At 40.3% G+C, this 13156-nt stretch overlaps 1 protein-coding gene across 2 annotated transcripts in view; it reads left to right on the top strand.

Annotated features, from left to right (window-relative positions):
• Positions 1-3845: 3845 nt before the first annotated feature.
• The window catches only part of ano5b (anoctamin 5b), a 30211-nt gene continuing 20900 nt past the window's right edge, over positions 3846-13156 (top strand). The window contains exons 1-2 of one of the 2 annotated variants that reach the window (XM_031748691.2): positions 3846-4152; positions 8776-8820. In XM_031748691.2, coding sequence (XP_031604551.1) covers positions 4086-4152; positions 8776-8820 — 112 coding nt within the window. In that variant the 5' untranslated portion in view covers positions 3846-4085. The remainder of the gene's footprint in view (positions 4153-8775; positions 8821-13156) is intronic. The other variant, XM_031748692.2, reaches the window with a different exon arrangement.

Raw genomic sequence — 13156 nt, 5'->3', positions numbered from 1 at the left:
TCTTCCTCCAGACTCTGAGACCAGGTTTCCAAATGAGATGCAAAATTTACTCTCATCAGAAAAGAGGACTTTGGACCACTGAGCAACAAACCAGTTCTTTTTTTCTTTAGCCCAGGTAAGACACTTCTGATGTTGTTTGTTCTTCAGGAGCGGCAATTACCTTTTGAGGCTTTCCCTCTTTATGGAGGGTGTCAATGATGGTTTTCTGTACAACTGTCAGGTCAGTAGTCTTCCCCATGATTGTTATTTCTACTGAACCAGAGTGAAAGACCATTTAAAGCAGGGGTGTCAAACTCCAGGCCTCGAGGGCCGGTGTCCTGCAGGTTTTAGATATCACCCTGGGTCAACACAACTGAATCAAATGATTAGTTCATTACCAGGCCTCTGGAGAACTACAAGACATGTTGAGGAGGTAATTTAGCCATTTAAATCAGCTGTGTTGGATCAAGGACACATCTAAAACCTGCAGGACACCAGCCCTCGAGGCCCGGAGTTCGACACCTGTGATTTAAAGGCTGTTTTGGATTAATTAGCTGATTAGAGTGTGAGCATACAATATTAAACCTTTTCACAATATTCTAATTTTCTGAGCTTTTGAGTTTTCATACGCTGTAAGCCATAATCATCAAAATTATAACAAATAAAGGCTTGAAATGTCTCGCTTTGCATGTAATGAGTCTATATTATATATTAGTTTCACCTTTTAAGTTGAATTACTGAAATAAATGAACTTTTGCACGATATTCTAATTTTTTGAGTTTCGCCTGTATGTGTAATAAAGGAAGAAAAATCCATCGCAGAGTGAAAGATAAATAAAAAAGACAAACTATTATATTAACTCTTATGGGCTGCTTTGTGCATTCTTCATGACATTTCTGAAATAAGTTTCAACTCTGGCTGGAAAACTGAAATGGTGTCTATTCACTGAAGTATTAACACTAATGCCTTGGGGTTGCTATTACTTGCAGGGTCCATTTTTTTCAATGTACATTTAAGTTTGATATATAGTGAGTACATTAATAATTAAGTAGGTTTTTATATTATGGTCCTTTAGTTTGTTTCTTGTTTTGTTTTTTTTCTTAACTTAAGGGTTTAAGTGTTTCTTTCCCCCCTGACAGCGAGGCAAGAAAGTAATAAGTGCTTTTCGAAAAAGTCACTGGCTTATTGCTGCGGGACATTGGGATTTGTGGCCAAGTCTTACATTAAGCCATACCTGGAGGTACAGCTGCAACTGAAAACAGCAGTTGTGGCTTTGGCCAAAGACACTGTACACCAATTTATGGCCATCATTTCTATTTGTTTAATCTGCTGATAAGGACTTAAAAAATTAGGAAGGCCATTTAGCCCATTAACCAAGCTGTAAAGCCTATTAGTAATGCCTGTAACCTAATTGAAACAATTTGGCTTGGGAGTGAGTGTGCACTTATGCTCTAATGAGAGAGATTAAGCTGATTTTGATAATGGAGATATTTAAATGAAGCTTTTGAAATGTAGGGAGGAGTATCCAGTGTTTAGTTACAGTGTAACTGATAAAGAATAATGTAACAGGATGTAATGGGATGAACTACAAGTGTGGAATTTGACACTTTATCTGTGCCATAATTTTGATTTAAATAACATTCATAGATCCACCAGACCCACTGTGGTGGATTACATTACTGCTGCAAGGCACAAAAACAGATGAACAAGACTGAACTAAAGGGATAAAGAGAAAAAGGGATGTCCAGAAGCCAAAGGACAAATATCAGCCAGAGAAAATTCATTGAATTTATTCAAAACAGCTGTTTTAGGTCCTCCTCCTTTAACCCTTTCATGCAGGATTATGACAACCTCAATCAGGATTTTTGTCTGTAGTATTTTTATTTATCTTTTCATGCCTAAAGATAAATAAAAATACTTAAGAAAAAATCCTGATTGAGGTTGTCATACTTCACGCATGACAGGGTTAAATAATAATAATTACAATGAAACACGACATACATCTATAGTAACATTAAACGACCAGTGGGTCGCAGGGTGTGGAGTGACACATCAGTGTCCAATGTAGTGGTTTATGTGCAAGTATACCATCAACACTGACACAAATACAAGAAAACAGCCTTTGAATAGCTGCCCACTGTAGTGACCACTATGTGTGAAAGGGTTAAGGAGCAAAGTTACCTTTAAGCCAATTTTGCTATGATTGGCTGCCCCTCGCAAACAGAAGGTTTGAACAGTAGGTATCTGTTGCTTCTGTGATCACAGCCAGAGCTGTGTGTCTAAAACTATGTATGGCTGTGGTTCATTGGGCAGAGCTAGTTCAGTCCCCAGCTCTTACAGTCTGCATGTAGAAAGTATCCTTGGTAAGATGCTGACTCCCAAGCATCGGTGTAACTTTGTGCTGAACATTGGGGGGGTCAAGATCTCTGTCTAAATAAATAAATCTGGGTAAATTCCTAGATGATTAAACATGCAACTATTTTACTGGTAATACCTGAAATGAGTAAAGAAAATTAACAGCCTATTTATGCAAGATAATTCATAATTTTATTGAGGGGGTTATATTGGTTGGGTCTGATTATTGGGGGGGTCATAACCTCCCTAACCCCCCTGGAAATTACGCCCGTGCTCCCAAGTGTCCTCAGATGCTTCTATCAGTGTGTGTGTGTTTGTGCGTGTGTTAATATTAGATAAAAAAAAAAAAATTAGACAGCAAAAAGCTTGTACTAATGTGTGTGAATGAGTGAATGATGTGTAGAGTAGAAAGTGCTTTGAGTGCTCAGTTGATGTAGAGAAGTGGTCTATGAGTACTAAAACATCCTCATCAGCTACTGAAAATGACCTTTAGCATCTTGCATAACTCACAGTTCTCTCTCTCTCTCTCTCTCGCTACATATATATATATATATATATATGTATATATATTAAAAAAGTAAAGTTTCACAGCTCCTTGGTGCAGCCCCTCAGCTCATCCACTGTTTTAGCTCCTAACCCTTTGAGTCAACTTTCTTCTGATTTGTTGCCCCTCGCAAACAGAAGGTTTGAACAAAAGATGGGTGGGGGATTCTGTGCTCATATCAAGAGCTGCACGCCCATAGAGAATACTTGCACATATACTGACCTCAGTTATTTGAACCTTTAGCCGTGTTGAATCCATTGTAACACAATATATATATGAGAGAAAATAAGGTAAAGTACGGAAGCGTAGAGCTGCCACCCAGGCAAAAGAAAAATAGAAGTATATCACGTTATAACGTGAAACGTTTATTGTTCTAACAAGATACTTTTCATGTTTGTACAATATACTTTTGACGTTTGAACAATATAATATCACGTTATTACAATATACATAAATATCACGTTCGTACAATATAATATTTATATTGTACGAACGTGATATTTATATTGTACGAACGTGATAATTATGCATATTGTAATAACGTGATATTATATTGTTCAAACGTCAAAAGTATATTGTACAAACATGAAAAGTATCTTGTTAGAACAATAAACTTTTCACGTTATAACGTGATATACTTCTATTTTTCTTTTGCCTGGGTGGCAGCTCTAAGCTTCCGTAGTAAAGTCCCTTTAACATAGGCCTGAATCGAACAAAGTAAGATTTTTAACTCTATTTTCAAACTCTTTATATGACATACTGTCTTGTCTCGCTACAATAGGAGGCTAGAAAAATAGAGGAAGTTAAGCTTCAGTACTACAAAATGACCACAAGATGGTGCTATTTCTCAAACAGCCTCGCCACATGACAAATATTTCCTACACGCGCTCTCTCTCTCTTTTACACACTCACATACACACAGTTTTGCCGACGTAAAAAACAGAAAAAAGCAGAGCCACTCCCCTTTATTCGTGCCTGGTCTCCTCGGTTAGCACTCAGGAGCCCTGTAGGGACCGTTTCAGTGAAAATCGATTATAGTGTAAATATGATCCATCTACCCTCCCTTGACCTGGATCTCCTCGCTGATTTCAGTGTGTGATCAGCCATTGCTGGTCTTCACAGACACCGACAGGAGACAGCGGCATCCTCACCGCCTTACCCACTTTCCCGAGAAGGTGAAGCCGTTATAATAACAGCGCTAGCCGCTATGAGACGAATCACTGGTAAGACGAAGGATGAGACTCTGATCGAGCTGCAGAGCGCCAGGGCTGCAGGTAACCGCATAAATGCACGGTTTTATTTCTAAATGTGGCAGCTGCTGTGGCAGAGCCACGCTCTACAAGTTACAGTAGTCCGAGGTTCATTGTAAACTCCCAATTCAGCAGTGAAGGGTGAATATTTATATCGAAATTATGTCCTCTAGTTGTTTTATCTTACGTGGCAAAACCATTTCTAAATGTGGCTGTAATTTGGTTACTTGGCTTGTGCTTGTAAACAGCCCAGTTAGTGATGCTGGGTTGCACCAGAGATCTCATGACCAAAACACATCAAAACACACATGCTGTTTGTTCTTCTTAGTCTGATGCTTTGATACAGCCAAGTCCCTTGGCAGGGTGACACTGAGGTCACACAGATAGTCTGTTTCCCAAACTGAGCCAGACTGCATATTTATTTTTTTATCTCAGTATACACTGTAGTAAACTATCCTAGAAGCATCTCAGGCATTTTTTAATGAATTAAATTAGAGAAGAAGACAAATTGATCCGTTAAGTGAAGCATGTGAGTAAACATACTTTTTGCTATCTGTCAAGCCTAACATGTGTCACCTTATCTAATGGGACTAGCCCCCTGTGAGATAGTCAGGCTTCACTGACTCTTCGCCTAGTCACATGAAGCCATCTGAAAGTTCACATTCTGAACAGTGTGTCGCCACAGGAATGCTTTCAGACGTCAATTTGGTTGAATTATGTCGGCTTACCGTGATTTGTTGCTTCCACGTGGACATCAGAAAGTCAGTTAAGTTGATGGAGCACTGTGAAACCTAATGGTCTGGTTCTGCGGTCGTTTTAGTCCTGAGAGGATTGTATGACATTCCTGCACAGGACTTGTGTCTGGCTCCTGATAGATCTTGCTAATAATGCATGAATTAAATGACTTGCTTTCACTCCTGTATCTAAAGTAGCAGATCTATGAGTTAATGGCTCTTAAGTGTTGAGCACTGCGTGTCAGTGCATCCCAGTCTGAATAACCCACGTGTTTGCCTCACAAACACTAAATCTTTATTTTTATGCTGTCCTCTCGCTGACATTTGAAAGTCCGCACACATGCAGTGGGAAACTTTTCAGCATTTCTAAAACTGAGCCACAGACGTCTGGAGGCATCCAGCAGGATTTTGCATAAGTCAGGAGATGCTCTGGTTTCCAGCAGAAACACAAATGCATAACAGGAAAAGACAAAGTATACTCAAGTTGCAGTAAGAGCATGGCATGTGCTGATATCTCCTGACCTGCTGGAGGACAAGATGACTTAGGTGCACTGGAAACCTCTGTTACTTTTGTGACAAGAGCAGCTGGGCCTTTTAATTTGTGAGCCTGCTTACCTCTGCCTAACAGACCACTGCATCACAACAAGATCATTATGAGAAGAGAAAAACAAAATGTTTATAAAACACATTTTCCAGCATTTTCATTCAATCAAACCATGTCTGAGTTAAGATTATGATGCCTCAGTTACACCTTTCCCTGTTTGTATTTGCATATCCTCCACTGTGTGTATTAGAAGGTTGTTTATAAAGACACGTGGCTGTTTATTTAGAGTGAGCAGTAGATTAAGAGACTGCTCCGGTTCTACAGAGGCTTTGTTCGGGCTCTTATCAGGCCAGACTTTCAGCCACAAGTGAAAGGGGAAACAAAGGAGAGGAAGGAGTCTGTCCTCACCTCGGTGTGTGTGTCTGTGTGTGTTACCTTGTTCGCAGCTGCCCAAACACTGATTTATAGTCTTACATGACATTCTGCTGCTGGATAAACACCAGATGTCCGTGGACAGCGTATACCGTTTGGTGGATGGTTTTCTAAAATCAACCTGCTGCTTGTTGTCACCCTCTGTCAGTAAATCTTTTTCTTGGCCAGTTCACAGTCAGGAAAAAATCTTAATGACACCACTTTTAAGTGCCCTCAATAGTTAATAATTACTCATTTATATCCGGATTTGCCTCCTTTTAAGGTGATCTCAATCCGCAGTCCAGCTGATGAAGTCATCTGCCAGTCAGAGGTGAAGCAGAGCCAAAGAGTTGCTATGGAAACAGGCCTTGTAATTAAATTGCTCCCTTTGAGGAGGCAAAATACAGAATTACACATGGCAGGCAAGCAAGACTTCCTCTCAGCACAACCACAGTAAGACTAGATGAGGTCTTTTTGTGCTCCCAGAACAATTTTCAGACTACAGTCTTTTTGTTTTGGGCATAAAAGACATTTTTTGCTCTATAAATTTCTGATCATAGGTGGCATATGCCTCTTTTTTCCCCTGGGCTTTCACTTTTTGGTACGCTTTTCTAGAGAAAATTGACAAATGGAAAAACATCATGTATCTTAGTAAGGCGTCAGGCCACTGCACGATGCCAGAATAGTTTTAGTGTGCCTTGGCGCTGATTTTCAAAAGTTGTTTTCACACTTGCACTGCGGCCCTGAACTTCTCTAGCCCACTGCCTGACAGAGGTGCACGTGAGAAGGCTGATATCAGCTGGATCGGGCATTAGCCACTCTTTAAATGTCAGTTCCCAAGTGCAAAGGCTGCATGATGTTACGCTGTGCTGATGTGTGAACAGCACTGTTTAGAATTCGTTGCATTTACAGCTAATGAATGGGCGTCGTCTGTGCCGCCTCCAGCATGCAGGGAGCTCCCTCGCCTAAACCACACAGAGCATGTGCAGTAGCGCGAAAACAGCTGAAGGGAAGTGTTTCCTGTTGTGTTTTGTTTGAGAAAAACAACAACATCTATCCTGACTCGATTCTTGCAAAATTTGCCCAAAGCTCACATGTGAAAACACCTCTGAAAAGTCACTGGGACTCTGATGAAAACATGGAATAGCGTTTTTCCAGAAGATACGCTCCTGATTTGGTGCTTTGATGACTGTAGACGAAAGCACTATCTGTCACCACCATCACCGACTGGGTGGAGATCTTGTGAGGGAAAGCTCAGTAGCAAATGATTCGTGTCATTTTCATACTGAAAAATATTCAGAGATTCAGTGATCCATCGTGCCAGTCCCATCAGGATACACGTGTTTTATCAGGGCAAAGGGTAACACCTCCATATTGATTCTTTTCTTAGGTGATAAGGACACTCAAACCAGCAAACAATTCCCCTTCACCAACATCCTTACTGCAGGAGTGTAGGAGTTTTTCCTTTAATATGTCACCAGTCCATATGGGTGCTCTTTACAGGGCAGCTTTGGATGCAGGAACCTGACTCATTGTCATGCAGTCTGTTAATCTGCTTATTGGGCAAACAAAATGCCCAAGGCCTTCATATCATAGACGCAAGAAAGCTACTTTTGTGCCCTAATCTGTCTCGTCCAGTCATCCTTTCAAAAGATTTCATCAAACATCTCTTCCTTAAAAGACCGTCAGACATGTCAAGTGTTGAAGTCCAGGCGTGTTATGTGGCGTCTATTTAACGCGATGAATTATGACTTCTGCTCTGCGTATGACCTCTTCAGCTGGCACTGTTCAAGCTTTCCGGTAATTGTCAGGAAAGTATCAACAATTTCCTGATGATAAGAAAGGAAACTTGTGTTCTTGGCAACAACATGAGGGTGATGCAAATGTGAAAACACGACTGTCAACATTTCAAACAATGCTTTCTAAAAATAAAAGACACCATTTAAAAAAAAAAACTTTATCAGTAGCGTTCCCCTGTATATGTTTAAAGCCTCACGTATTCAAATTTTTAAACAACATTTATATTAATCTGGATGCTTTTTGAATATAGTCAGCTGTATTGACAGGAAATGTTGGGTGGCAGACTTTGAGGATGCCTCGTCCTAGAAGACAAAGGCCCCGCGTTTGAGCTCAGGATGTTGTGGTTTGACTGAAACAGGGTGTGCACCGTGCTTGCAAGATTAAAAGTTCTTATTTGCGCTTTGGCATCGAATTAATTCAGTTCTTTTTGTAAAAGCCTGACATACTTGCCTAACGCTCTCATCAGGACACATTTGTGGTTCGCCTGATCCTGTATATTGGACGACTTTGAGTGGGAACCCCTATTTAGGCTACAGTATTGTTCATCGCATTAATATTTCATATACATCGATTTGCAATTCAACCCTCATGCCCCATCTGGCATTATTAAACTCATGAATAGAGAGAAGTTGTAGAGCAGTCTGTGATATGTTTGTATTACTTCTCTTGAGAAAGGATTATGTTGTCATAATAAACCAGTGCTGTGTTTTCCATTTGTCAAAGTGGAAGGTCGAACGACACTCTGAAGAGCTCTTAATCGAGTAAAATATAGAAGCCTGTTTCAGTACAGTAAGCAGGACTTTCTAGCTCTGTGCCAGGCACACTGCAGAGCTACACGAGAGCGTTTAGCGGGGCCTCTTTTGAACCGTAGGCACCCACGCAGATTGCTTGAGTCATAGTAAAAACTATTTGCTTGATACTGAATCAAAGGTACAAAAACACAGCGAGTGCTTTTCATCAGCGGTGTGGATGATCTGCAGCATATAAAAGCTGTGGTCTGATTTCCAGCAGTGATAGGACTCTCTGTTGTACTTTTATGCTGTTCTTTTAATGCTTGTGTAAGTGAAAGTCTGATGGCTCGATACTTAATAACCTTTGTGTTGTCCTGATCTACAGTTTAATTCCACCTCCTAACCACTGTCTGTCTGTCCCTTAAAGATGTTCCTGCTGTGTTGACTGCATTCAGGATTAACCTCCACCCAGGTACGGGCAGATCAGAGGCTTTATGTGACGCCTGTCTGTCCGTTCTCGCGTCATTGTAATCTCTGCTATTTCTCTTCGCACCCTCCATCACGTGCCGTCATCATGTCTGTTTAATGTCGCTGTGTATGCTCCATTTATGTACATTTGTTACGGCTTTCCTGTTAGTTTGCTGATCAGAATTAAATGCCTCTCTGTCTGCTACGTCAGCTTTCATATTGTAGCCATTTCCTTAAGTGTCTGCCTTCTGGTAATGTGCTGTGTACTGTGTCAAATTTGTACTGGTGCATGCACCCAGAGATGTGCCCGTGGTATTTCAAGTTGTGGCTAGGCTATTTGATGATTTATATCATAAGCAACATGTAGAACTTTTTATAGCAAAGTTTTACTAGTACTATAAAAGCAGAAAAACTCCTGCATGCATAATTTTACTCACAAATGCAGTATGTAGCACAGCCTGTGGACTGTTTTCTATGTGAAGGGCCCAGGACAGATATGGTCAAGCTCTAACAAGCTCCCGCCTGAATACTTTCCCCCAGTCCTTCCCCTACAGCATCAAGAATGAGCAACTTTAGATAACATTACCCAAAAGAGTCCATTAATCACCGAGAAATTAGGGACTACCATATTCAAACATAAGTCTGACATAAGAAGAAGGAAAAATAAACTCATTTGGCTTCAGATAGTCTTTTGCTGAGGAAATAAGGATAGCTACTATAGCTAGCTTTTTCTTTAGGTAGCCATCAATCCTTCTGCAGTAGCTTATTCTTAGCCTGTGGTGTGTTAGCCTGTAAAGTATGCCTTCATTATTACAGGGAGTAAGACAATCATACTTTGAATGCATTCTTATAGTTCAAAGTAAAAAATAAATACAGTGTGTTCATCTCAAATGTGGTGGCACAGAAATGCTAATAAAGCACAAGCACTCAAGTAAAATGTAAGCACAGTCGCAGGACTTCATGCAGGTTTGTGAAAAACTATGTACACCCCATGAGTGATTAAATTGTATAACCATCTTTGAGAGCAATAACTTGAAGTGACTTTATCAGACTTCGATAGCATTGTGGAGAATGTTCCTCGAGTCATTGTCCTGTTGCATGATTAGGTTTAGCTTTTGGACAGATCACCTTGCATTTGACTTTGGTATACAGAGGAGTTCACAGTGGGAATGAGGTGTTTGTGTCATGTTGTGTGTGGTTTCCGCCAAACGTGGTCCTGAGCATTATGACCAAGCATTTCTGCTTTGGTTCCAGAAGTCTTGTGGTTTGTTCATATGTAACTTTGCAAACCTAAGTCCTTTAAAATCTGGACTCAGCTCTTTTTTGAGCATTGCATTGAGGTGTTTGCTAGAATGTGTTCTTGGGAAGAATGGAAGCTGTCTTGTGTTTTTCACTTGTGGATAATGTTTCCCACTGTAGAATGATGAACTTCAGACAGTGTGGAAATAGCCTTTTAATCCTATCCAAATTAATGAGCAGCAATTGTTTTTCTATGACGATTATTGATGTCCCTCTTGGTAATATGTAATAACACATATTGTGTGTATTGTCATAATAACACACACCCAGACCACCAAATTGCCCAAACGTCTGCTTTAATAGGGGTGTTCACACTTACAGGTGATCTTTAAATCAAGTGTATTTGATTACCAGCACCTGCCTGCTACTCTTCCTCTTAATTCCTAGGGAAGCTGTAAGGGTGTACATTAGCTACTCATGTGGCTAATGTACACATGAGTGTGTGACTGAGTGGTTAGGTGATGTAAACGTTCACATCCTCTTGTTAGATAAACACTAAACCCAGCATGCTGTTTCAGATTGAGAAATGCGGGTTGACTTTCATAATCTTTGTTTCGGTGATCAGTGTGAAGAGGCTGCTGGCCTACAGTGTCACATAAAAAGTGAAGCTATGTGTGCATCTCATCTGGAGGCTGCACGTGTCCCCAAAGTTGCAGAAATTAGAGACACCTTTTCTGTAACAGGCAGGAAAGATTGTGATTGTGCTGAGGTACATTTGACTACCTTGGTTGTACCTTAGTCCAGCTTTGCATATATCTTCATGAACATATATCATCCTTCCAGCAGGCTGCCTGCTTAGGGAAACAGAGCAGTGAGCACAGAATCAAATTTTGTCAGTTTACTGTAAATAGAAAGGCAGCACGGGCTTGTCTGTATTTTCATATCATCAGATTATGTGGATAAAGATAGATTATTGTTAGATGATAGCAGTGGCAGAAGTGTCATAGCCCCTGCCTTCTTTTCTTTCTACTCTGCAAGATCAGTGCTGTCTTTAGGGAACTGATATCCTGGCACAGAGTCTCCTCTTCTCTTCCACTGATGTACTGTGAATTGATTTCTGATTTCTTTAATTATTTAGAGTAATGGAGATTTTCCAAGTCTGATGCTGGTCACTCCTCACTGTTCTTAATCTTGCTGACAGAATAAGTTTGATGTGAAGCAGTAATTGAGGGGAGATATTTGTCTGGAACGCAGCACCAAGCCTCCACTGTGTTTTACAGATAGCTCTAGACACTCACTGTTGTACCAAACTTTCAGGGCTCGCAAAATTTCAAAATCCCTGGTAGCCCTTCGGGCAGGCACTCTTCAGTTTTTGGTAGCCCAAAATAAATTTAAGTAGCCCGAATAAAAAAGAGAGCAATTTTTGAATGTTTTGTTTCCTTTACAATATTATACATTAAAGTATAATATTGTAACGGAAACAAAAATTAATCAGAAAATTGTTAAAATACAAATCACAACAACTGTATAAAAATTACAATCATCAACTCAAATACTTGTTTCTAATTGAACAGAAATTTCTATGAACTTGTAAGAACTGTGTAGAACATGAATCAGTCTGTGTCAGATCCTGAATCTGAAATTTCCACTAAAGTCAAGGGTAAGGGGTAAGTGGAACCAAGATCGAGGCCATTTGCTTTTTGAAGTTTGCAAAGACTGCTAAATTTTGACAATGGTAGTTCACTCTTTGCAACATAGTACGCTTTTGAAAGATTTTTCAGGACTTCTTCTTGTGCTTGGTTTATTTTTAGTATGTTTTTTTGCAATTGCTGCTTGTTCTGGGAAAGATATTGCAGACTGGGCAATAATGCATTTCTTGCATTTCTCATGGGTTCTGATGGGGTCTTTCTTAAAATGACTGGTCCCAGTAACAAAGGCGCTTGGCGACTCAGATATCGAGGGAAACTCACGACACACCCGGCAGAACATCATGTTATTTAGCTCGTCATATTCCAGCCACATAAATTCTTTTGTCCATGAAACCAAAAAAGCTGAGCTTTCTTTTTGCCTCAGTCTGATTTGTCATAACTTTTCCATTTTGTGGTAGGCTTTTCTTTGGCTGCCCCTTCTTCACCCTGACCTGTCTTATTTGGCTCAGCAGAACTAAAATACCGGCGTAAATCCTGCTGCTTTTACACATGTACTTACATAACGGTCAGCGATTCTCTGCGCAATCAACCTCTCACATGTTTAGGCTTGCTGTGGGAGATTTCACTTGTCACGTTTGAATAGTAAGCTAATGAGTGATAAGACGATGTCAGAGGAATTGGTGCGCAATTAATCGTCACTCACCAATCAGTGCTGCCGCTCTCTACACACCGTTCGCGCGATCGCAAAGTGAAAGTGAAAGCAAAAAACAAGCACAAATTCAAACGCGATTTCAATGTGTCACATATTGACAGAGGCTCATCGATGCCAATGACATAATTACTCAGCTACATTTGCGAAAGAAAATGCAAAAGCATTGACACATCTTTTTCCTTCCTATGATAGCCCGACGGGCAGGGCTGAGATAGATTTTGGTAGCCCGACTGGAAAAATCGCTAGCCCCGGGACGTCGGGCTAGCGATTTTGCGAGCCCTGCAAACCAAAGGTCTGAAAATTGGATTCATTTATTCATTTAGTCCATTCCTTGTGTAATTTGGCATACCTCAGCCTCCTTTCCTGGTTCTCCTTCCTTACAAAAGGCTTCTTGATATTTCTGATGTGGCTTCAGCAAACAGTAGATGGATCAGTGGGTGCATCTCCCAGGTCCTGTGTCAGGTTCTTCTCTTGAGTTGGTGATTTTTTTTATTGTTGAATGATGATTAGGTCAGTTTTAAGTGGCTTATAAAATAAAACAAATGTTCCTCTGAAAGTGGGGATTTGTAAAGAGTAGACTGAAAACAACTGAAAAAACAGGTAATGACAAAAGAAAACTTCGAGAGACATTTGGAAGGTCTGAAGAACTATTGCTGAAGCCAACTATTACAAGAATGAGAGGTGGCTCAAGACTTTCGCACGACACAGCTAGACTTTATCTTAAAGATCTTAATGATTGT

The sequence above is a fragment of the Oreochromis aureus genome, linkage group 1, assembly GCF_013358895.1.
Source record: "Oreochromis aureus strain Israel breed Guangdong linkage group 1, ZZ_aureus, whole genome shotgun sequence".
Classification (NCBI taxonomy): Eukaryota; Metazoa; Chordata; class Actinopteri; order Cichliformes; family Cichlidae; genus Oreochromis; species Oreochromis aureus.
Note: the sequence above shows the minus strand (reverse complement) of the source record. Positions and strands in the feature narration are given on the sequence as shown.